Source organism: Elaeis guineensis, chromosome 15 (assembly GCF_000442705.2).
Source record: "Elaeis guineensis isolate ETL-2024a chromosome 15, EG11, whole genome shotgun sequence".
Taxonomy (NCBI): Eukaryota; Viridiplantae; Streptophyta; class Magnoliopsida; order Arecales; family Arecaceae; genus Elaeis; species Elaeis guineensis.
Window position 1 is genome coordinate 70,378,055 of NC_026007.2, and position 26,483 is coordinate 70,404,537.

Sequence of the window (26,483 nt, forward strand, 5' to 3'; positions counted from 1 at the left end):
CAACAACAATTCATAATCATCAAATCACGGCAGGCTCTTTACCAACAAAACAAAAAAAAAAAAAAAAAAAAAAAAATCATGGCAGACCAAATCCACTGCTAGGCCTCATTGTCTTCAGCTGGGTGGGTCCTTTGCCCTCACCCCCAACTGGGTGGCCCCACCACCACCACCCTCCAATGGCCAAGCCTTACTTATTGAGCCTCCACCCTCTCCTTCCCATCCGCCACTCTCTCGCTTCCCCCCGTTTGTAGACCACCCGTTCCACCTCTGTTTCCCGGATCCCGTCGCCACCGGCCAACGAGAACGAACCAAATGGCGCAGAGCGGCCCCTTGGCAAGATCAAGTGCATGCTCAAGCGATGGCCCTCCCTCGGCCGCCTCGCTCCCGGCGGTGGCGACGGTAGCGCCGCCCCCTCCGCCGCCTTGGAGGGCGGCGAGTGGCGGCCGTCCTCATTCCACGGGGACAGGTCCCCACTCGGCCTCCACCCGGTCTACGTTGGCAAATCACGGCGGCGATACCTAATCAGTTCCAACATCGCCGGCCACCCTCTCTTCCAGCTGCTCGTCCAGCGATCAGGTGGGTCCGAAGAAGGTGGCGCCGCCACCTTTGTCGAGTGCGAGGTGGTGCTCTTCGAGCACCTTATCTGGATGCTCGAGAACGCTGACCCCCAGCCTGAGTCCTTCGACGAGCTTGCCGAGTTTTACGCTTGCTAGATACCAAGCATTGCTCACCGGCGGAGCACCGGATCGCCATGTACATGCATGCATATTGTAATTTTTTGTGCAATTATTGGAGAGGCGGTACTGCACGGCATTCGTTGGGTGTGAAAAGAAATGATGAGGCCTCCTTGGTTTGTCAAAAAACGTATATCACTCAAGAACATTGTGTAATTTGTTATATTGAGAAGGATGTTGTTTCCGTGTTCCCACATGTTTGATTATCCTCTGGTATCAGAGTGTTCTGAAAGGATAAGCTTGTATGTATGTATGTATGTATGTATGTATGTATATTTGTTTACAGATAATTTTTGTGTTTAATTTGGTAGCATTTGCTGTTTGTGATTTAATGCTTTATTTCTTATGCGAGTGGTAACCATGGCAGTCCGAACGTCCGCACGAGTCTAAAGTCTAGATTGCCAAAAATAATTCATCAATAATTCAAATCCCTGTGTTATTTAGAAGGGCACAGCTCGTCTGTGGGACGTATTTATAAAGTGATATAATAAGATAATATAATCGTTGTTTTCAGCCAATGCACCTTTTAATGAATAAACTATACCAAAAAGTGTTAAGTATTAACGAAGAAAAAGAACCTTGCCTTTCGTCGTGGATGAGCAAGCGTAACGATAGTCCCAATTTGTGCCTTTTCTAGTGGAAATATCCAACCGAAGCAATTGTACAATGTACCCAAAAGAAAAGAAAAAAAAAAAGGCAATTGCATAATTTGGTTGATGCATTTCTTGTGCTTAATATTAATTTTAACCATAAATGTGGAGCAATGAAATTTTTTTTTTTCTACTTTTTTGATGACGAGCTTAATTACCAAAACTCTCGTCCTCACCTCCTTGAGATTAGGGGTGGCAATCGTGTCTTGAAGGCAGTGGAGATGAGGAGGTGATGGAAGTGGGACAAAAAGTTTTGAGAGAGAGGATGACGCACTGGTGCTGCTGGAGAATTCTGAAACCTAAAAGCTCAAAAAAGAGAAATGAAGAAAGAACCCCGGCCTCGAATGAATGGGTAGCAAGGCAGGATAGTCAAAATCAGCCATGGGTAGATATGATAGGTTTCAATCTAACCAGACCTAATTAGCATTAAACAAGCTGAATAGATTGTGTTATTTGGAAACCAAACCTGACCAGTTTAAAATACATCAGAATGGACCAATCTGTTTATGCCTCGAATCTGTTTAACCCAAATCCAAATCTATTTATTAAAAATTAGATACAAAATTGAAATTTGGCACTCATCTTTATAATTAAATCCAACGTCATAGACTCAGGATATCGATTGCTAGCATACCATAACAATGTGACTACTATAAATCATGTCCCTATTACAATTCACAATAAAATGAGGAAAAAATATGGTAAAGTTAAAATCGAAATCATGGACTTCTATTCTGAAACAACCTTATGTCATCCTGTGCCGAACATTATATGTAAGTTAAATATGAGGATGCAAATCAGAGATCTGGTGGCCTTTAGGAATGAGGATAATGGAATCATCATGTCCATCGATCCACACTTGAGTAATACATAATTTATATTGTCTAGGCATCACTGCCTGTATTCAGTTAGTTTGATGTTCTCCATGGATCATCCAATAGACAACTTTTGTTCTCCTTATTTCAAACAAAATAGCATGTTTTTTAATTGCAGGGGATATCGTATTATCATTCACATGAGGGATCTCAGCATGTCTTGCTTGGTGCAGACATGACTCCTGGTAATATCCTTAATGCTGGGGCAGCCTGCCAAGGCCATGGTCAGCTCCAACTCGTTCTGAAGCATTTCAATGACCCTTCTTGCTCCATATTCCCCTTTTGCTGCCAGGCCATAGACCACAGGTCGCCCAATCTGTGACACATGGGAACAAAGTGATATGATGAATCAAAGGTGCTACAGATTTTTTTTTTTTTGCCGGTAAATGTAGTTGAAAATTTTGATGAACTGCTTGTAAAAAAAAAAAAAACTAAGATGGTCAAGAAGATTTGGAATTAATGGTGGCAAGAACGAAGCAGGAAAAAATGGTTAACAACGTAACATAAAGTTGGGAGTATTAAGGTTCACCAATATAAGATGACAGACTTCTAAACTCCTGCAAGAACATAAAAGTTAAGACAAAAAGATATTTCTTTAATTGTGAAATCAGGAACAGAGGGATTAATTCCTTGAACTTATCCATTTTTGCTGTATAGGATTCATTACAGAACTTGGTTAAATATACACATTCTTTAACGAGGTTGTGTTTATGTTCATGACTGAGAAAGCATACCATTACAGCTTTAGCACCAAGAGCCAAGGCCTTGAACACATCGGTTCCCCGTCGGACTCCTCCATCAAGTAGAACAGGAACGGCACCCGAAACAGCTTTAACCACCTGGGGTGACAACATGGATAAAAAAATCATAAAATCTGGACAAATGCACTTGAAAACTGAAAGAAAGGAGATCAATTTGCTTGATCTTGCCTTCAAAAAAAGTAGAAACCCCCACCTCAGGAAAAAACAAGAAGCAGGAATCAGTTGAAAATTTTAAAGTATATACTAATGCATCCAACTTGCTTCTGTCTTTTCAATATTTAAGTGAACTGAAGTAACATTAGCACCGACAATCTCTATATATAGCATGATACTATGTTTTATGATGATCTAATCATTAAAATCCAGTGAAGTTAAATATATTCATCTTTTAAGATGTGTGGATCAAGATAAATGAAGGAAATTTTCAATTTATATCCTGTATCGTGCATTTCACTATACTGATACAATTGAAAGCATTCATTTTTATACTAACACACACGTGCACACACGCACACATACGTATATATATGTACGTGTATACATATATATATATGTATATGTATATACATATATATCTATATACATGTACATATCTACATATATGTATATATACATGTATATATCTACATATATGTATATATACATGTATATATCTACATCTATGTATATATGTGCATATACATGTATATAAACGTACATATATGTAGGGACATACATATATGTACGAATATATATGTATATATACATACCCATATATATTTATATATATGTGCATATATATACAAATATGTATCTATAGATATATGCAAATATACATATACATATACATATATACAAACATACATGTATGTATGTACATACACACACACACACATACATACATATATGTATGTATGTACATACATATACATACATATATATACACACATATGTATGTGTGTGTGTGTGTGTGTGTGTGTGTGCATATATGTATGTGTGTATGTGTATATATATATATACACATATATATATACATATATGTATGTGTGCGTGTGTGCATACATACATACATGCATGCATGCATATATTATGTATATATATGTATATATATATATACACATATATAGACATACATATATGCATGCATGCATGTATGTATGTATGCACACACACACACACACACACACATACATATATGCATATATATATGTACACACACACACACACACACATATATGCGTGTGTGTGTGTGTGTGTGTGTGTGTGTGTGTGTGAGTGTGTGTGTGTGTGTGTGTAATCAGAGCAGGAGTTTCTAAGCGGTGAAGCAATACCTCTTCAAGAACAGATATTGTTGCTGGTGCATAATCAAGTTGGCGAGCACCATGATTAGATACAACTATACCAGATACTCCTGCTTCTACTGCCTTCATAGCTGCTAACATTCAGCATTCATAATATAAGACTGAAAACGTTCACTTAATTATCAGCTATAGTACTGTTAGTTAAAGAGGGTTGGATGAAGACAAATTTTACCATCTTCTGCAGTCAGAATGCCCTTCATCAAAATTGGCAAGTTTGTAATAGATTTCAGCCATCCTATGTCCTGCAAATATGAGGACTGGGTAAAACTATGATTTATGAACATAAAAGCAGGAGTCTGAAAACAATAATAAAAGATATTCTCAAACCGCCTTCAAGTATTTTGATCTCTGAACATGATTTTTCATTAAATAGCTTGTCAATATCCTTAATCTCTTCTACAATCTCCATCTTCCTAAACCTCATTTAAAACTTTTGCCCATGCATGGACTATCTTCTAAGATGCTGACATTTTTTGTAGAGCAACACACCTCATAATTTTTTTAAAAAATGTTGCATTAGTTTTCTCAAATTCTTCCTTCAAATTAAAAAGAGGTATCCCAAATTTTATAAAACTTCACAAGGGACCATTTTAATGCCTTTTCAGAATTGGTTTTAACAAACTCTGTGTTAAATCACTTGTAAGGTTGCTTGAGGGCTTCTTACCAAAATGATTGGCAAGGAGTACAAATCTTGAAGCCCTTTAGGAAGAGTGAGTATTTGTGTGTACATAGAGAGAGAGAGAGAGAGAGTGTGTGTGTGTGTGTTTTTGAGAGTATTTGGATTCAAGTACCTTCCATCCAAAATCAATGATAGCCATTTTAAAATGAAAATCCACAATGCTGATCATGATCCAAAATTCTAGATTATCCGGAAACCAAAATCATGTATCTTGGAGGTCCCTTACACATCAAGTGGATACAAATTGGACAATATTTAATGGTACCATAGCATGCCCTGATTGAGTTTATAGATAGAAGAGCTCGTGAGTCATAGATGTGATGTCCATGCATGTGAATATGCACAAAGGCAAAAAAAGGTTAAGGCCACTGCTTAGAAGAAAACTACTTGAAGAAAATTCAAAAATGATCATGTGCCTAAAGAATACAATTGATCAAAGCTGCTCACAGTTTCAGTTTCCTTCAACTAACAAGAGAAGTTATGATTGTCATAGAGATGATACCTTAGAAACAATCTCATGATTCAAGAAAACAATGTAAATGGTTTTTGAAGAAATACAGAACTAACAGAGATGTTTGGTTGGTACCTTCCAACTCAAAGAAGGATCCAAAGTTTCAGATGCAAAGGCCTCAAGATTAGAACCACCTTTCTGCAACCAAAAGTAGTGACAACATTATCCGATTATCCAACAGTGCAGGAATATTTTTATTAATTCAGGTAGCATAGCTTCTTTACATTAGTTAGCTAGCAGTATACATTTTTTCACAAAGTACTAACGAAATGCATTCTACTCACAACATTAACGTCCAGCGATAACAGACCTTCAAGATTTTTCATTTTTGGTATGATCAGGCTGCAGAAGGAACCAACTTGGTCAATATAGATAAAGCATCCTAATTGTGATTAGATGAACATAGAACTTCTCATGAATATTGTTTAAGGAAAGGAGCAGAAGTCCCATCCCAAATTGTAAGTTTTACATGATTGCGTTATTTGCCAAACATCAGTTGCAAAACAAATTACAATTTCAGTTTTTGAAGGTAAAATTGAATTTCATCCATAGGCCTGAGTGGAAGAAATGGCTCTATAATCTTTAGAATTCTTAGGAGCTGCATTTGATCTCCATCAGTTCGAACTTCCAATAATATATGCCTACCCCAACGGCCTAAAGCTTTCCAAGAGGTAAATGAAGAAAACTCTCACTTGTTTTTTATATCTGCCTCCCTTCGACCAAGCCTTGGAGTGTCAACTGTTACAACAATAGCTCTAAATCCATTACTCTCAGCTTGCTGTACTAGTTTTGCTGAAACATCTCGCCTCTTGTATACCTATCAGATTTGCAAGGAAAAAGAGGGAAAAGGCAACATAAGCAATAATTTTTTTCTAAAAAAGAAACGGTTAAATGAGATGGACAGAAACAGTAGGAATTGTGAAAGTAGAGCATACATATAACTGAAAGAAACGAACAGCATTGCAAGTGGAAGCAACCTCCTCAATAGTGTAACTAGACGCAAATGATAACACCTGAAAACAGAAAGATCCTTGAAAGCTTCAAGCACACTTATGGAATCAAAGATCGTACATTAAAACTAAAATGTTACCATTATTGTGTTACATGCTGCTGCAGCTTTTGCTGTTGCCAATTCCCCTGAAAAGAATAAGAAGCCAGCAATCAGAGATCAGAGTCACACAGTTGATTCACAGAAAACTTTAGGATGAAATCAAGACCATCAGGATGTGCCAACTTCTGCGCTCCAGTCGGGGCAACCATGATAGGTGAAGACATGTTGTACCCCAGCAAGGTCGTTGACATATCTATTTTGCTCACATCTACAAGAACCCTGGGCCGTAACCTGAGGATCTAAGCTCATTAAAATATCATACTGCTTAACCTCTAAACAGAACAATAATTCGAAGTATCAAAAAAGCAGTTGGCATTACATAATTCTTTGAAATGCTTCCATATTCTCCTTCAAGGTAAACTGGTCTTCAGCTCCTCCACTGATATAATCATAGTACATCTTTGGAAGAGCTTGTCTGGCAAGTTCTTGAAACTCATTCACATTAACCGGGTCGTTCTCCATGGTTTCCTGCATAACGTAGCCACCATAGATGTGACAAAGGAAACAACCATGAACATCTTATTGCAAATGTAAGATAGTTTAAAAAGACTCAGTTTATACCTGGTCACTTAAAGATAAGAGGATTGCAAAATTAACTATAAGATCAATTTGTTTCATTCTAAGACCACATCTCACTTAAAAAATAATGAGTGCTCATTGTTCCTTGCGAATGGAAAATTCACACACGGAACTTTCCCAAACAAAATTTACACAAGGGAAGTCTGCAATTGATGTGTATCTATGTTTGAATTTGTATTCATCGGAATCAAATAATTGTCTGGAAATCAACATATCTAACCATTACTAGAACAGATCTGGTTAATTTCATCGTGGTCACAAACTAGTTCATTTGAGCTGCAAGGGTTCCTGACCCAAGAATGAACTTTCAGAAACCCAAGAAACATCAGAACTATCAACTATGCAATTGACCCCCAAAACTCGGGCTGATAGGGAAAAGGTCAACGATGTATATTAGGCTTAACAAGATCATCCCTAAATCCTATCAGATAGGCATGTTAGTCTCTAGCATAATGGTGATGCCAACAAAAAAAAAACCACCTTAAATTCAACAGTTTGGTAGTAGTAGGTATTGTAATGAGTAGCGAAATAATTTAGTACAGTCTTGGCTTAAATGACAGCGGGGAAAGCACAGCACAATCAGCGATTGACGCAACACTAAGGTGCTCATAAATACCACGGCTCTTGATTCTTTATGTCTCCAAAATTATGGGGTGTTCTTAACTTTGTTTTCTATCAAATTTGAACCATATATCTATTACCTCTTCCTACCAGCTAATCACTAAATGAAGTATATTTATAATGAATAAAGATCTTTTTATCCTAAAATCATGAAGAAATACAGAATAAGAGAGATTTCTACTGACCTTAAAGATCAGAAAGGAAGAGCAGGATCGTACCTTGGGGTCAACGGGCACTCGCAGAGAGAGAGACAGAAAGAAGAGAGAGATGAGTTGTGCCCGTGACCCGTAGATGTCCCGAAAAAAAAAAAAAAGAGATATTTTCGTGGATAGAGTCTATACGACCTGTGCGCATAGAGAAATCTATGCGCTGTGCCAATCTCGTCAGCTGTTGCGTAGCGTGGCCTCGAGAGAAAACGACACGTCTCTTGACGCTACGGATGGACGGATGACAATCCTTCCACAGGCGTAAAATGCTTTTGTCGCTTTCTGGTTGGGTAGGTGATACTTAGCATCTGACTTCCAAGATTCAAAACATTTCCCCTTGAGTGTGGTGAGCTTGCAATTCCACTGGTAGATTCGCAGCTACCTGTGGTAAGTATTGCCAGACCAAAGGAAAAGCATTGCCCAAACTAATAAACCTTAATGGAAGAGTCCATATGGGCCTGAATTTATGCAGAATTAATGTGTTACCCAGCCCAAAATTTTTCTTGCACGAATTTGGGATATAAAATTAAAAATAAAAAAAAATAAAAAAAAAAATAATAAATATTGAAGACTCTAGCGAAGTCTTCTTCCGTGCGAACTCATCGGAGAGAAAGTCGAATCTGAAAAGAATTCGGCCTCCCCTCCACTATATAAAATCCTCTCTTCCCTCATCTAAAGCCCGAGGCACCTTCTTCCTCTCTTCTTTCTCTTTTTTTTTCTTTTAATTTTTGCCGGATTTCCTTCACCATGTCTGTCGAAATTGAAGCTAGAAACGTCACCGGAGCCGAGATAAGGGCTCGATCCTTCTCCTCTCTCTCTTCCCTATCTTTCCATGACCTTAAACACCATCGAAGGCCACTGGCTTCATCAAAAATCCACTATAAAAGAATCTCCTATTTTTCCAACTTTGATTTCTTCCTTCTCCAGCCACCGGCGCTGCCGTCACCTGACACTGGACCCTTGGTTGGATTGTTCGCCTCCCTACAATGCTTCCCGATGAAGTCATAGCCGTCGGTGAACGATCAACGGTCAAAATCAAGAAAAACAAAAAAAAAAAGAAATAGAGAAAGCCCTTAGATCCCTGTTTTTGGATCTCTCTCATGTTTTTCCCATCAGCAATCCTTGTCACCTGCCGCTCCCTGCCCATCACCATTGGCCGCATGCCGTCACCAGCCACTGCAGTTTTCAACCAAGAACCACGAATTGTCCTTTCCTCCTCTATTCGCCATGAAAAAGAAGGAGAAAAGAAGAACGAGAAATGAAAAAAAAAAGATTTTCTCTCTCCTATCTCTCTCTCTCCTCTTTTATGTCTCCTTCTACTCCTTATTTCTCTCTAATCTAATCCATGGGCTTTGGTACAAATCTAAGATGATCTTTTCAAAGAAACATAGAACCGTTTTGATAGTCGTACAGTTTATTAGATCCCAGCCCGATCCTTGTCATATAGTTTGATCACCGTTGACCCCTATGGAGTCACTATGATATGATCTCTGATGATTTTGATCATAGATTCTTCTTTTAGAAATATGAAGATTCTCTCTCCATTTTCTTTCTCTTCATCCACTTTCTCTCTCTAAAAATATCTATGGGCCCCTATCCAGTCATGTCTTCCTCTTATAAGAACCTATGTTGACTCCGACAAGATAACCTGAAACTGCTTTGATATTTATATCATATGTCAAATCAATACTGGACCTATCTAGTATCTTTGAAACCTACTATTGATGAACTCTATTGATTGATCTTGATCTTGATCCAATCTATGCTCCATGATTTCTTGATCAGAGTTGCTTAGATCGGATCCTCAGTTAGGAGGCCAAAATTATTTCGATATCCGGACAACCTATCGGACTGACCATCCGATCAACGACCTCTTTCCTTATTTAATTTTATTGAGCTCATTAAAAGAAAATTGATTATAATTTAATATTTTAAATAGAATTATCTGATTCATTTAAGGAAGACTAAAGATCTAAGACAATCGAGGTAAGTGGATCTTACATTTCTTATTTATTTTTAAATAATCATATTTTTCATGTAAAGAATTGTTGATGATAAAATCATATTTTTTTATAAAATAAAGATCAACATATGAGATATGAAAAAATATGTTTTGTTATAAGCATTGATTTTATGAATATATTTTATGAAAGTAGCATGTTTATGAAGTATAAATTTTATTATTTTTTCATCTATGTATATGTATATTTAAAAATATATATATAAAGATTTCAAAAGCTCTCAGATAGCTGTGAATAAATCTCTTTGAAAAGATCGACATCTGGAGCTAGTATCCACATAAAACATGACCCTGCCAACAGATATAAAGTTGGCACATGAAATAAGAACTCTGTCGATTAAGAAATATGACCCTATCATGGGTATAATAGTAATCTTAGCATGAATATCTATGAGCAATATTTTTAAATATGACACAAATATATGATCAGAATGATTTATGATTCATGTTTATAAAATATTCATGATTTATGCAAGCATGATTTGGTTTATAACTTGTTTTATTATATGCTCTATAAAATATTTATTTTTATAATATCTGTTACTTTTTAAATATTGCATTATCATGAAAAAATTTATACTTGATCCGATAAGGAATCATCGATTTTATTTACTGAGCTAGTGTAGTTCAAATTTTTTTAATTTTTTATCTTTTATAGAGAAAAAGGTTAGGACCGATGGAGGATTTAAGCTTGAGGATCTATATAGCAAGCTTAAAAATTTTATAGTGAAAGTTTAGTTTATTTTATGATCATAAACTTGTAGTTATTTATTTATGAATCTTGAGACTTGGGTTGATATTTGCTTTTAGATTTAGATGCTCTGAACCAATATTGATTTAATTATTTGATGAATAATAGAATTGAATCTTTTATTATATTTTATTTATGAAGAATTTTAGTTGACTATGAGTGATTGGCTGTGTTATTGTGGGTGGTACTCTCGATCGCATGGACATGTTATGTCCTGGATTTGAGACATGACAGAAATGATATCAGAGCTTAGGTTATGATTACTTGAAACTATGGTATAAGTGATTAGGGCTAAGTAATATCAAAGCTTAGATTATGATCAATAACGACTATGACTAAAATGGGATTTAAGTATAAAGGTTATGATCACAAGAAACATGATAAAAATAGCAGGAAGAATTCAAAGTCTGGATTTCGGATCAATAGGCATTATAATGAATTTTTTTTCATAAAGTGGTATATGATGTGTATTAAAGAATTAGATGAATTATGTTTTAGATTTCAATAAATAAGACTTGACCTACGTATGAGAGATGTTGATTCTGGAATAAAATAGGACATATTGATATGTTGTATTGAGTATACTTATTTAATTGTTATTTAGATTATTTTGGAGTTCTAAACTTGGTATGGGTGAAGATCATGATGGCTTTTCAAATTTTGATGTTAATTATTTGATCATTCCAAATTTTAGATTTATTGGAATAAATTTGTTTAGGATGTGGCTTAAGAAAGAATTACATCATATAAGAAATAAATATTTTTCAAGTATTAAATCTATAAGAGGATCATGTATAAAATTTGTAGGTGAATAATATATATATATATATATATATATATATATATATTTGGTTTATTAGTGGATTAGATGACATGCACATATTAGTGAAATCTTTAATAATTTATATTGTCATCTTTTATATTGGATTACTTGATCTTTTTTAAGTCTATTGAAGATAATAGAGTGCATTAATTATTTTAAGTCAAAGTTTAGATTTTGGGACTGATATAAAGTATCTTGTTATTATCAAATTTTTGGAAGACTTATATGAGTTTCAACAAATAAGCGACAAATTTCATGTCGGTTTAGTTATTGATGTAAGGGTCATGATAAAGGAAGCTCTATAAGAGATAACTGAATTTATTTTACTCATAATGGTATTGGCTGGAGGTCATCTAATTTGTTGGAGATTTAAGTTAATCGTTTTACAAAGAGAGGTTGATTTGGAATCATCCTATTGATTGTCGGATAAATATAGAGTTAACTTACTCCAAATTAATTCTAGATATATTGAATTCTAGATGAGCAGTGAAAGCTTATGCAATATTTTTGCATATAAAAAATGGATCAAAATTTAATTTTAATGTGGTATGCTCGAAGAATAGTAGAGATAAAGAAACTAAAAGCTTTATTTTAGTTCTATCTATATTTTTTTTTTGGAAGGTTGGATCTTTTGCCAGGATTCATCTGATAGTCTTGAAAAATTCGATGGGTTCATATTAGAGTACATAATAGAAAGTGCAGTAATTGAATTATACTAAAATTAGTTAAGAATACTAATGCAATAAGTGATATGAATGGAGATTTGACTTTTGTAAAAAAAAACCATCAATGACAAATGAAAAGACAAGGTTATTGATTCTTGAGCTCATTTAGATGTTGCAATACTATCTTCGGTAATTGGTTCTTTATTATAGAAATGGTCAAAAAAATTTTGAGCATTTTAAGTGTAAGGTTAGTGGATTAATATTCATTGGTTGAGCTCGAATGTATAATGTTTTGGATATAGATATCTTTTTCTTAGCTTTGATATTATTACTCTATTTGTTTGAATGGATTCGAAGATTTTTTATGATAAGAGTTTAATTGTTACATCAAATATGAAATTAAAAAGATAAAGAAGGTTGGAGATTATGATGAGCATCTAATGTTCTAGACTTTTCTATATGTATAAAGACTAGATGGGGTCAATTATAATTTTCATATGAAATCAATCAAGAGCAAACAATTTTACGGGCAAGGAATTATGGTATTTTGAGCCACGATTAAGAGGTCAAAGAAATTCATTATCTTATGGATGGAAATAATCTAGTTTTGAAATACTATATAATGATTTATGTCGAAGACTTTGGAATAAGCATTTTGAGACGTAGATAATTTGGAAGCTTAAAGACAGTACGATGGTTATGTATTTTTAATGTTTAAAATCTCAAGTATTCCAAATTTTGAGGATGAAATTTTTTTTTAAGGAGGGTAAAATGTGATACCCGGCCCAAAATTCCCCTTGCACGATTCTTAGGGCATGAAATTAAAAACAAAAGAAAAGAAAAGAAATGAAAGGAAAAAAAAAGAAAAAAAATGTTGAAGACTCCTGCTGGGAGTCTTCTTCCGCACGAACTCATCGAGGAGGAAGTCTAGTCCGGGAAGGATTCAGCCTTCTCTCCACTATATAAAACCCTCTCCTCCCTCGTCCAAAGCCGACCACGATAAGCCCAGTCTTCTTCCTCTCTTCTTCCTATTTTTTTCTTTCAATTTTCGTCGAATTCCCTTCACCATGCCTGTCAGAAATTGAAGCCGGAAACATCGCCGGAGCCAAGGTAAGGGCTCGATCTTTCCTCCTCTCTCTTCCCTATCTTTTCATGACCTTAAGCACCACCGAAGGCCACCGATTTCGTCAAAAATCCACCATAAAAGAATCTCCTATTTTTTTGACTTTGATTTCTTCCTTCTCCAGCCATTGATGCTATCGTCACCTGACATCAGACCCTTGGTCGGGTTGTTCGACCTCCCTACAATGCTTCTCGGTGAAGTCACAGCCGCCGGTGAATAATCAACAGCCAAAATCAAGAAAAATGAAAAAAAAAAGAGAAAGCCCTTAGATCCCCTATTTTTGGATCTTTTCCATGTTTTCCCCACCGGCAATCCTTGCCGCCAGCCGTTCCCTGCCCCATTGCCATCAGTCGTCTGCTGCCGTCGGTCGCCGTCAGTTTTTCAGCCAAGAACCACGAACTGCCCTTTTCTCCCCTGTTTGGCCATGAAAAAGAAGAAGAAAAGAAAAAAAAAAGAAAAAAAGAAGATTTTCTCTCTCCTATCTCTCTCTCCTCTTTTATGTCTCTCTCTCTACTCCTTATTTTTCTCTCATCTAATCCATGGGCTTTGGTACGAATCTAAGATGATCTTTTCAAAGAGATCCAGAACCACTTTGATAGTCGTGCAATTTATCAGATCCCAGTCCGATTCTTGTCAAAAATTCATATTGTTTGATCATCATTGACCCCTATAGAGTCATCATTGACCCCTGTGGAGTCATCATGATATGATTTCTAATGATTTTGATCACAGATTCTTCTTTTAAAGAGTACGAAGATTCTCTCTCCACTCTCTCTCTTCACCCATTTTTTCTCTCTAAAAATATCTATGAACCCCTATCGAGTCATGTCTTTCTCTTCTAAGAATCTATGTTGACTCCGACAAGATGATCTGAAACTGCTTTGATATTTATATCATTTATCAAATCAATATTGGGTCTATCTAGTATCTTTGAAATTCACTATTGATGAACTCTATTGATCGATCTTAATCTTGATCTAATTCATGCTCTATGCTTCCTTGATTAGAGTTGCTTAGATAGGATCCTCAGCTAGGAGGCCATGAATTGTTCTAGTGTTCGGACAGCCTATCGGACCGACCATCCGATCAACGACCTCTTTCCTTATTTAATTTTATTGAACTCATTGAAAAAAAATTGATTATAATTTCATATTTTAAATAGGATTATCTGATTTATTTAAGAAAGACTAAAGATCTAGGACTATCGAGATAAGTGGATCTTACGTTCGTTATTTATTTTTAAATGATCATGTTTTTTATGCAAAAAATTGTTGATGATGAAATCATATTTGTTTATAAAATAAGGATCAGCATATGAGATATAAAAAATCATATTTTATTATGAGCATTGATTTTATGAATATATTTTATGAAAGTAGCATGTTTATGAAGCATGAATTTTATTATTTTTCTATCCATGTATATGTATATTTTAAGAAAAAGATATAAAAATTTTAAAGGCTCTCAGGTAGCTATGAACAAATTTTTTTGAGAAGATTGACATTCGGAGCTAGCATCCACACGAAATATGGCCTCGCCAACGGATATAAAGTTAGCATACAAAATAAAAAATCTGTCGATTAAGAAACATGACCCTGTCACGGGTATAATAGAGACTTTAGCATGAATATCTGTGAGTAATATTTTCAAATATGACATAAATACATGATAAGAATGATTTATGATTCATGTTTATGAAATATTTATGATTTATGCAAGCATGATTTGATTTATAACTTATTTTATTATATGCTTTATGAAATATTTATTTTTGTAATATCTGTTACTTCATAAATATTGCATTATCATGAAAAAACTTATGCTTTATCTGATAAGAAAATGCCAGTTCTACTTACTGAGCTAGTGTAGCTCACATCCTTTTTATTATTATTATTTTTTTTACAGAGAAAAATGTTAGAACCGATAAAAGATTTAAGTTTGGAGATTTGCATAGCAAGTTTGAAAATTTTGTAGTGAAAGTTTAGTTTATTTTATGATCATAGATTTGTAGTTATTTATTTATGAATCTTGAGACTTGGGTTGATATTTGCTTTTGGATTTAGATGCCGAACCAATATTGATTTAATTATTTGATAAATAATAGAATTGAATCTTTTATTATGTTTTATTTATAAAGGATTTTAGTTGATTATGAGTGATTGGCTTCATGTTATCGTAGGCTGTACCCTCAATAGCATGGTCATGTTATGTCCCGAATTTGGGGCGTGACAATTAGGTCTCTATTTTGAAAGTGTTTAGGATTTGGTCTGCCTAGTTCTGAATCAATATAGAATTTATATAGATGCTTACGGTTGTCTCCAGAATAGCACCACTCTGGGTGATGGTAGCAGCCTTGTTGTCATTGCTATGCATTAGATGATGTTGTTGATGTGGACTCCATTCAAAAGAATTTGAGCATGTAAATGGTTGTTGTGATGAATTGCATGCAAAAGAATTTGGAGATTATTGCATGTAAATGAGAAAAAAATGCTACTCTGCATTTCCAAAAAAGAAATGAAACCTAAGTTGCATCAGACAGCAGATTATTGCATGCATCCTTTTACCATTACAGGCCCTTTTTGATTCTGCAATTATGTTACTGAGTAACTCTCCATGACAAATTAACAAGAGTAAGAATCTTTTTTTGCTAAGAAGGAAAATTGAGGGTTGGCCATTCCCAAAATTTTCTCAAAAAAAGGGAACTTAGATCATCTACCATCTTCTTCATGGTCATATACCCTCATTCATCTGGCAAAATCTTGCTAGTTCTGCTCCATGACTTAAACTGCTTGAATTTGATTATGACTAAATTCACAGAGGAAATTTCACTTGAGCTGCTTCTAATCTAGTAATATGCCCATGATAACATTGCTTCATCATTTGCCTTTCATGGTATGCAGGTAGACCAAGTAGTATATTTCCACCAAAATAATTTCACTAAGATACAAAATTGTTTTCATCTCAACAGAATTCTTGGTGGACTCAAATTTATTGACAGCATCCAGCTTCAAAACTCATTGAAGCAACAAAAGCGACAAACCAAAAGTTGCTGAATATCATGTAAACTTCAGCAAAGTTGCTGGATATCAGAACTGAATTCATTCTCTTAGTCATGCGCATACTTGCAGTTATCTCCAAAGTAGCACCTCCCTTGGCAATAGAAGCGGCAAAGTTGTCGTTGCTGTATGGGACGATGATGTCGTGGTGGACTCTGGAAAGAACTCAAGCGAGTTGATGGTGCGCATGCTGATTGTTGCCGTGGCGGACTTCTGTTGAAATAATTTGAGCATACCGATTGCTGTTGTGGTGGACATCTATTGAAATAATTTGACAGCGCCAACAGCTGTCATGGTGAGCTTACTTTGACAGAATTTGAGCATGACGATTGTTTTTGTGGACTCCACTCACAAGAATGCAACGATGCTGATGGCTGACTATAAGAGTAGTGTGCACTTGGGCAAGGTGGTTGATGATATCTGTAAGCCTGATAATGGGCAGTTGCGCAAGGTTGTTGATGATGCTGGTGGTGTTTTTCATAAAACTGTGGTGGATCATAAGACAGAGGAAACTGAAAATTCCAAGGCTTGAGAACTGGATCAGTGCTGCTAGACTGAAACTTACTAATTGCTGGTTTTGGAACTTGATAACAGTTGTCATAAGTTTCTTTTTGAGGCAAAAATTTGTCATGATTTTTAGCAGTTGTTGTCTTGTCAGATTTGATTCGACTATCATTCTGAAAGTGCATTTGTTTAAGAACCTTTGATTTAAATGCATCAAGGTGATGCTGAGACTGCTGCAAGGGCTGAATGTTTTTTAGTTGATGATCTGTTTGGAGTGGATTCAGTTGATGTTGATTTCTCTGTTCTGCTGGTATGTTTTTGCGCTTGTTCTCCTTCATCCTGTTATATGATAGATATGACATCCTTTAAAATGCTATTAGCCTCAAAGAAATAATATCATTAGCAGTAAATTTTTTGTTTGATATCTGATTCCAGAAGATAACAGCATGTTTATAACAATGGATGCAAGAACTAAACTTTCATTATTATGTTAAGAGAAAGAATTTTTGTTCATTATTATATCAATTGCAAGAACTAGAACTTTCTTTATGAAATTTACTTAATTGACTTGCAGAAATGCTAAAAAATCATATTATTGTGTCATTTTAAAGAAAATAGCAGGTTCCATTGGAAAGATTTAAGACCAGAAGAAATGTTTTATTTACTGTTACAGGGCCTACATGATACGGCAATAATGTGAACATCTAATAGTGGGAAGTTTATGGCTCCTTAAGATGCTATGATGTTATTTTGAAAATCTCAGCTGCATTTATTAGAAAAATTTGAAAAATAGATAGTGAGGATACTGACTACCCTCTCATTTCTTTTCCCAAAACCACAATGATGCAAGCATCATTCATTTACTTGTGCACGAAATTGCACAGATCTTACATAAACAGTAATCATTTTTTCCTCAAGGAAAAAAAAAAAGTAATCAGTTCAGACAATACCTAATTATTCTGTTTATTTTCCTCACTTCCTTTTGCTCGATCCTGTCCTCCCTTGCACATCGTGCAATAGAACCTCTCGCATGCTTCTCTTTCCGAACTTTCTTCCTTTGCTCTTCATCAGCCCATCTCTGTACATTAGGAATCAAAATCAGCCTTTCCAATAGCAAGTACTTGCACAAGTGGGTGAAGATGAAGGTTTACCAGTATGCTAGAACCCACCTGCCTCATTGTCTTAAGCCGGTAGAGGTTCCTTCCCTTGATGAGGAGGGGATAAAGGGGAGGCAATGGTTTTTCACCTTTGCTCCATAGCACCTCAATCTACTCATTGTCCAAATGACAGATGTCTTAGATGTTGGATGTTAAAGACTAGACTAATGTCTAGTATCTGATTTCTATAGTGCCTTGATATTTGCTTACTGTAAATGTATGTTGTTGCTTGGCTGCACCATAACTTTCCTTCACTATCCGGCCAGCAATCAGCCTTGTACCACTTGAAGGACCCGTGGCACTCCTAGAAGCAATACTGAACCTGGGGCAATGATAGGCAATAAGAACATGTTAAAAACAAAATACAAGAACCAGGGCACAAACACTTTGGATGATTAACCATAATCTGGGAACCTTCTATGCTAGTGAACCATAACATAGTTTAAGCCTTTCACAGATAACTGCAACTTCAGAAAGAAATATTACATTTCATAAACATTTTGCTCGAACAGCACCACATCACCTGTGCATGCATCGCCTACAAATAAACCAAGTATCAGAGAGAGCAGAGTATATACGTCCAAATTAGATGCAGGGAACTTGAATTTAACATAGGAAAAAGTCTATCATAGCAAGGATTGTATTGCAACTTAACTAACAAGGGTAATCATTTGAGCCTACCTTAAGGTCTAAAGTGCACTCAAATACTACTCTCTGATGGACTCATATTCTATGGTTTATGTTTTAAAAGGAAAAAAATAAGTATCAAATCATTGTTCACGTATGTTTGAAAAGCAAGCTTGACATTTACAGAAATCAATTTAGGATACTGAGGTCCCATTGATATATTTATTCAGTAATTCACATTGCTGTGTTATGGAAGAAATGGAAATACTATTCTACCTTTGCAGTTCAAGACAAAGCTAGAAATAGGGTACTTCTTCTCCCCACCACCATCTTTGACCCTGAAATTTAGCATACAAAAGAAAAACAAAATTTATCCTTAATGAAGGGAAATAAGTGCTCCCATATATCTGCTGCTCTAATTGTAAATATTTCCAAACAAAGGCATGTTCATCAGATGATTATATTGGCCATCATCCAGCTAGTATAGCCAGAATATAGTTCAGGTTTGATGTTAATGTGACAATAGGGATGCATCCCTGAGGAGCCTAATGCTCTAGCATGTAAGGAAACATACCCAGGATGGCACATATAGAATCTAACCAGACTGGCTCTGTGGCATCCTTGCCCACATAACTAGGAAACAAATTTCTGAACTAAGAATTTTTTAAATGTATGAAATTGTGAAAAAAGCAAGAAAAAAAAAAAAAAAACCTACTCAAGATGCTCTCTGATGCGTTCCAATAAAACATCTTTGTTGCCTGTCAATCTTAGCCCATACTTCCTCAAATACACCTTGCACTGATCAACTTTTAGTTTCTCCAACTGGCCATCTATCATGTCAACAATATAAACATTTTACTTTCACAGTTTATAGCATGTAATAAGAAATAGAAAAGCATCATAAAGATACAGTTATGAAGCATGGACTGCTGTACCATCCTGTATGAGACATGCCACACCATATCATATGGAAACCCATATGAAACTCAAGTTTGGATCGTTACAGAACTTGTACCACCCCACACTGAGGTGCGTACCGAACCATACTGAGACATACCAAATTGGTAAGGTACCATTACAATATCCGGTACCGAAATTGTGGACCTTGATTATGAGTAATTGACTACAACTAAAAAGTGAAAAAAGAAGATATAAGATATTAAAAAAAGGATCTGACAAATCAAAATAACATCTGAGTGAAGGTTGTATGAGTACTGAACGGCAATTAACTTGGTTCCTTCTGGGGGAAAAAAAAAGAATAGCAGTACCCAAATACAAGATAATATAGACAGGATAAATTCAGTGCACAAGGTCAAATACGTAGGTTGCTCTTAAATAGGCTTTTTTAAGCCTGACATGAACTGATTCATTCCCTAAAATCTTAAGCTTACTAGCTAATCAACATGGTACCAGAGCAAGTTTCCTCCGGGCCATGAGTTTAAATCCCTCAAAGACAATCTTGTTTACATAAGAAAGAATAGTAATCTTTTCTTGAGAGAGACTGGACAAAGTCCAATCCAATTCGTTCAGAAAGTGAATAAAAAAAATGCCAACAGTCATACAGCAGGCATACAACAGGCTAACACAAGATCCAACCCACCCCAGCTTCCTTACAGGAACCCAATGTAATAGAGATTTAAGTACAGGTTAATCCTTCCCAGTTTCTTCTCGCTGTAACTCCTAATCCAAATTACCACCAGGAATTTAATAACAGAAAAAGTCTTCTCCACAAAGCTCAATTACTCCTTGAAGGTTCTACTATTTCTTTTAAGCCAAACGCTCCAAATGATATGCACTACAAAAACATCTCAGCCGAGTAGAAAGATCTACGACTGATACGTGAGTAGTTGATGAGACTTAGACAAAATTAAGATCAAATTTTGTTGAAAAATCAAATAAATTAAATCAATCATTTTTAATGCTCTCAAAATTACCAGGTATTAAAATGTCCAGAAATCTCGTATTCAGGCCCATCTCAAGCTCAAAATTCATTCAGAAATAATTTACATAGTCATTCCAAGATCTCAGTTGAACATTAGAACGAGACCAGAGAAAATGTTATCCTTCTAATTCTTCCTACCATTTAAGCAAACACTTTAACAGCTATTGTCGGCGTCAAAGACAACTTGGTACACAAAATTCCCAACAAACAGATTCAAGCTTGATCTATAATTTACATAGTCATTCCAAGATCTCAGTTGAACATTAGAACGAGACCAGAGAAAATGTTATGCTTCTAATTCTTCCTACCATTTAAGCAAACACCTTAACAGCTATTGTCGGTGTCAAAGACAACTTGGTACACAAAAATCCCAACTAACAGATTCAAGTCTTGATCTATTATCTCCATCCAACTCAACCCAAAAGGACAAAAATAACAAAAAATAATTAAAAAAAAGAGAACCTTCTACTAACCTTTGATAAGCTTTTCAACCATCTCAAAACATTTCCCATCCTTCTCATTGAGCTCTGGAATCTCGACCTCCGCTGGCTCCCCCCAATCTTCATTTCCCATCTCAATTTCCTTTTTAAGATCCCTGACAACATCATCAAATCCATCTCCGATGACCATTCTTACATTCATAAAACCAGATCCAAGAGAATCCTCCACTCACCGGGACTTGGATTTCTCGAGCGAAATCGTCGAAAGAGCTGACCGTGTTTCTTCGACGATGTCAAACGTCGGGTCTTCATCGGAATCATCCGTCACGTAGAAGTCCGACAACTCTTCATCCTCCTCGGAGCCTTCTTCTCGGGGAGCTTCATCTCCTTTACCTGGTTTGAGATCACAGGAGGCCATAGCAGCAGCGTTTGGAGGTCTCTGTGCTCTTCTCTAAAGAAGAAGACGTTGGGGTCTCTCCCTCTAGTGGGGTTAAAAGCTTCTCTCCGGAGATGATGAGGGTTGTGGAGGGCCGAATTAACGGTCGAATAAGTATTTGAATTTCAAATGACAGTCTGTTTTGGGCTGACAATCTTGGTCCTTGGAGCCTCAACACCATGGGCCATTGCATCCATCTTGGACATCATCTCTTGTCTGGGCCAGGCTTGGGCCTGAACTTCTCCAGTCCTTTGGTAGCCCCCCTGCTGATATCAACGCTACAAATCAAGAGAATCGATGGCCAATGTCCCATTGGATTTTTTGTTAGTGGGGATAGACATGTTTCTAGTCATACATATGCATCCGGAATTGATGCCTTTTTTTTCTTTTTTGAAATGAATTGACACCTATATTTATCATATGATTGAGGCAGTTGATGGAGAGTTGAACTGTATATTAGTGATAAAGGCAGCAATGCCGAACCATTTAATCTATTTAATTTGTTTTAATCTATCATGGATTGGATTAGATTCTTTGGTTGATAAATAGGTTAATTTAGGTTGATAAATTTTTGATTTATTTTTTATTTGATCCAATTGTATCCGATCCGATCCAATCTGGTTATCATATTTATGTTGTGTGAGTTAATGTTACATTCATTTTTTCTTCTCGATGTGGTTTTCGCAAGTACCATTAATGTGGGGAGGAAGGTGGATGCCGGCAATGAAAGAGAAATCTATGTGGTCCCTACTGGGACATAAGCAGATCCACAGAAAGGGATCAATGTGGATAAGATAATCTATGTTTGGTACACCTGCATCCCCCCTTCCCACTCACCTTAATGGGATTACTTCACACTATTTGCAAAGGAATAAATTGTCATTTAATGAATGGGAAACATTGGCACCTATTTTGTAGGTGCGAGCTTTGTTTATGGAAATAATTCATTTGTGCTCGTGATGCAGTATGCGTCTCATTTGTTTCCTGTAATAATGGCATTGCTATTATCTTCAAAACGAGTGTGTCGAGAAAGGATTATATGTCCGGCATAACCGACGTCCGTTGCAGAGTAAAAAGATTTTCATACGCGCAAAGCTAGATTTTTTTTTTCCTTTCTGTCTCTCACGACATTAATTGACTCCACAAAAAAATTATCATGTTGGGACAACAAGAAATATAAATGAGTCGAACTGCTCGTTACTCGAATTCGATTTAAATTCAAATTCGACTTAATCCGATTATTATCGAACTCGAATAGCAAACTATTCGGTTCGAAAACTCATAAATCTAATAAAATTTATATGTATTTTTAATAATATCATTTTTATTTATAATATATATATTATTATATATATATTATAAATTTATCCCACCAAAACAGTAGAATAAGCTAGTTTCTTTTTTTAATTATTATTTTGCTCTTATCTATTTTATAAACACTCAAAGGTGGTTTGATTTTTACGATAATCCAAATTATTGTAAAGTTCAATGCATACTAAATATACATAATTTCCTTCACTTGCACTAATTCCTTATCAACACCAAAATATGCCTATCTTGTGGAACGGATTTATTCCCCCAATAGATAGAGGGCTCATCCCAGTCTTGTACATCCATCGGAGGCTACATCAAAGCAAGTTGCATTGGAAGTGGCACACATCTACAGAAAAGCTAATAGCGTGGTAGGCTGGGTTACTTCCTATCCTACAAGTACTCAAAAATTTTTTTTTGATTCTCCATTACATCGATTCCTAAGAAATTTTGGAAGACTCTTCATGCAAGCGCTAGTAGATGTGTGCATAAGGAGGATTTGACATATTTGCAACAAAAAAAAAAAAAAAAATTCGTATCACATTCGGTAACATATTTTGTTGAAAACCAAGCATCCCCGACATAAAGTCCTTTTGACCTTTCTTTTACATTGAGGGGTCTTTGAGTTGCAACTTCTCATCATGGAATTTGGAACATTGATAGGCGCTGGGCTTGCCTGGCACGGTCTGGCCCAGGTCCATTGGACTACAGTCCAAATGAATTATTCCTGATATGATCCATTTATCCTGGATTCTAATTTGGTACAGTCCTAGGCTCGAAATCTAACGGACCATGTCAAGCACGGCCCATGAGCCTGATGGATGACTCTTTTATTTTATTTTATTTAAAAAAAAAATTAGCTCAAACTGATCGTACCAGGCACTGTCTGTTTAAGCCCGTTATGGGCCATGCCTAATACGGCCCGTTTAGCATCATTACGGACTGTGTCAGTACTTGGCATGGCCCATTTAGCACCGTTACGGACCGTGCCAGGTACGTCATGTTTATTGCCGTTATGGGCCAAGCTCAACCCTAACCGTAATGGCTAAAACTCTTTTTTTTTATTTATTTTTTTGGATTATAATGGTTATTTTGGAAAAATAACTATTTTATCCCTCCCAATAGCCATAAAATGACTAATTTGAGGGGTATTTTGAGAAAATAAAAATATTGGATTTCTATAAATGTCCCTCCTCTTCTATTTTCACCGTATCAAATCAATTTTCCTCTTCTTCTCTATTATTACTCATTCTCTTCTAGCAATATTTAGCAAGTGTTCAATTAGCAATTAATAATTAGCAAGTGTTCAAGTACTATATAAAAGGAGAATTAGTCCATTTATTAGAGTCTTAGAGGTTTTTGTTGAGGTTTTGAGGAAGAGTGAGGAGCACAAGAGGAAACTCACAAGTCTCCACCTATGGACTACCTCTACTTAGTTTCTTTATTTGGTAATTTTTTTATTTACATAACTCATATTTAGATGTAGCATCTTATGATGAGAGTTATTTTGGCATTCCTTCGATTTCAGAGGGAGAAGAAACTACTATTTTTTCTCTTTCTAAAATCAATACTGAAGGTCAAGATTCTGCCTCTTTTTTTCGTGAGAGAACTAGTATCGTATGGAATGATTTTGAAAGAGTTATAGTAGATAGAGTTTTAAAAGCAAAATGTAAAAAATGTGCCAAATTGTATAGTTGTGCTAATAGTGGAAGAACTGATCATTTGAAGAGAAATCAAGAGAGCTATATTATGAGTGATGCTCGTCTTCAAAGCACCCTTAATATACAAGGGGTAGTGTTGTAGGTAGTTTTGCATATAATCATGAAAATCAAAGAAAAGTATTGGTCAAATGGATAGTTGAGTATGAATTATTTTTTAGCTTATATTAGTCTTTTAATTTTGAAGAGTATATTCAGTTAGCCCTACAATCTGCTTACAGAAGAACTAGTAAATGTATATTTAAATGAGTAGCTATTACTAATTTTTTAATAATGAAACAAAATTTGATCCAATCTCTCTCTGTCCTAAATTTAAAAGTATCATTAACTTCTGATATTTGGACAGCATCTGTTGGTAGTTATTATTTTATTATTGTTATTACTTATTATATTGATAATAATTAACTATTAAATAAACATATTCTTACTTTTTGTGCTTTTGATTTTTTATATTTTGGATAATAAATTTTTAATATTATTTATTAAACTACATATACATATGATATTAATGATAAAATTATGTATATTACTTTTTATAATGCATCTAACAATAATTCTACTATTAGATTATTGAAAGACTCTTTACATCTCATTCTAAATAGAAATTTATTGCATATTAGATATGTATGTCATATTTTAAATCTCTCTGTTCAATCTGGCATGGGTATGGCTCAAGATGCTATTATAAAAATTAGAAATACGGTTTTTTTTATTCAAACTTCAAGAACAAGACTTTAAGAATTGAAGCAAATATATATAGATTATGACAAATATTTAAAAAAAATTTAAACTTAATGTAATTACTTGTTGGAACTCGATATATACAATGATACATGATGTATATCTATATAAAAATTTATTAAGTACATATATTAATGATCGTAGATTAGGTTTTATATTAATCGAAACTGATTGAAACAAAGATAAAATTTTGAAAGAATTTTTTGTTAATTTTTATAATACCACTGAAATTTTTTCTGATGTTTATTATCCAACTTCTTATTCATTTTTACAACAAATATATCTTATTAGTCAAAAATTTTCACAATATATATATGATGATATTTTAGAGCCTATTATTTGTGAAATAGAATCTAAATAGAATGAGTATTGAGATAGGATATGTCCTATGCATAACTTAACTGCCGTCTTTGATTCATGTGTTAAATTAAGTGGTATTTTGATTTTACTTGATGCATATTGTGAAAATATGAATCTAGATCCTGAACCCACTAAAGCTAAAGTAAACCAACTTCTTCATAATATTTATGCTTTACATGATGATAAGATTTATGGATCTAGTGCTTCTCATTCACAAATCTCTGCCTCTTCTCCTAGTACTTCTCGTTCATCATCTATTTTCTTATTCATTACACATAGGAGACATATACATACTTCTTTAAGTTTATCTTCATCTTCATCTTTAAGTAGTAAACTTGAATTTTATTGATGAAATAATCTTCAATCTGCATATGATGAAAATCAAATAGAAAATTTTGATGTGTTAGCATAGTGAAAAAGTATCAAAAATCAATATCCTGTAATGTCCGTCATTGCATGTGATATTTTAGTTATGTCGATGTCTACAGTAGTATCGAAATCTATTTTTAATGCAGATTAATAAGTTCTACATGAAAAGAAGAGTAGGATGACCGACAAAACAATTAAGATGCTGCTCTGCTTCAAAGATTAGTTTGATGCCGAGGTGAGACTTCAAAATAAAGATAAACATAACATAAATTCTAATGATGATGACGACACAAACACTATCGACGATGTACGACGACCAGTAAGATTTTTAATTATTAATTTTTTATATTTATAATTTTTTAGTTTTATCTTT

At 35.0% G+C, this 26,483-nt stretch overlaps 3 protein-coding genes across 4 annotated transcripts; 1 reads left to right on the forward strand and 2 right to left on the reverse strand.

The window, feature by feature from the left end:
• The first annotated feature begins 224 nt into the window (after nucleotides 1-224).
• LOC105058594 (auxin-responsive protein SAUR76) lies at nucleotides 225-1,009 on the forward strand. The gene has a single exon (XM_010941562.4). The coding sequence runs from the start codon at nucleotides 348-350 to the stop codon at nucleotides 711-713; it is 366 nt and encodes a 121-aa protein (XP_010939864.2). The 5' UTR covers nucleotides 225-347; the 3' UTR covers nucleotides 714-1,009.
• Nucleotides 1,010-2,198: 1,189 nt separating this feature from the next.
• LOC105036923 (peroxisomal (S)-2-hydroxyacid oxidase GLO4) lies at nucleotides 2,199-8,154 on the reverse strand. 2 transcript variants are annotated; one of them, XM_073249451.1, is made up of 12 exons: nucleotides 8,080-8,154; nucleotides 6,981-7,129; nucleotides 6,768-6,892; nucleotides 6,641-6,687; nucleotides 6,486-6,563; nucleotides 6,243-6,367; nucleotides 5,835-5,892; nucleotides 5,626-5,688; nucleotides 4,533-4,602; nucleotides 4,331-4,431; nucleotides 2,994-3,098; nucleotides 2,199-2,575 (listed from the first exon to the last, which is right to left on the reverse strand). In XM_073249451.1, exons 2-12 carry the CDS (start codon nucleotides 7,121-7,123, stop codon nucleotides 2,396-2,398), a joined length of 1,095 nt encoding a protein of 364 aa, XP_073105552.1. In that variant the 5' UTR covers nucleotides 7,124-7,129; nucleotides 8,080-8,154; the 3' UTR covers nucleotides 2,199-2,395. The 2 variants fall into 2 exon arrangements, with proteins under 2 accessions (XP_073105552.1, XP_073105553.1); XM_073249452.1 differs by having other exon boundaries at nucleotides 8,047-8,153.
• An 8,210-nt stretch (nucleotides 8,155-16,364) lies between these two features.
• Nucleotides 16,365-21,828, reverse strand: LOC105058596 (uncharacterized). The gene is made up of 9 exons (XM_010941564.4): nucleotides 21,409-21,828; nucleotides 21,209-21,330; nucleotides 19,509-19,623; nucleotides 19,070-19,131; nucleotides 18,653-18,704; nucleotides 18,377-18,488; nucleotides 18,179-18,277; nucleotides 17,960-18,087; nucleotides 16,365-17,348 (listed from the first exon to the last, which is right to left on the reverse strand). The coding sequence occupies exons 1-9, from the start codon at nucleotides 21,591-21,593 to the stop codon at nucleotides 16,796-16,798; spliced, it is 1,428 nt and encodes a 475-aa protein (XP_010939866.3). The 5' UTR covers nucleotides 21,594-21,828; the 3' UTR covers nucleotides 16,365-16,795.
• Between the last annotated feature and the right edge of the window lie 4,655 nt (nucleotides 21,829-26,483).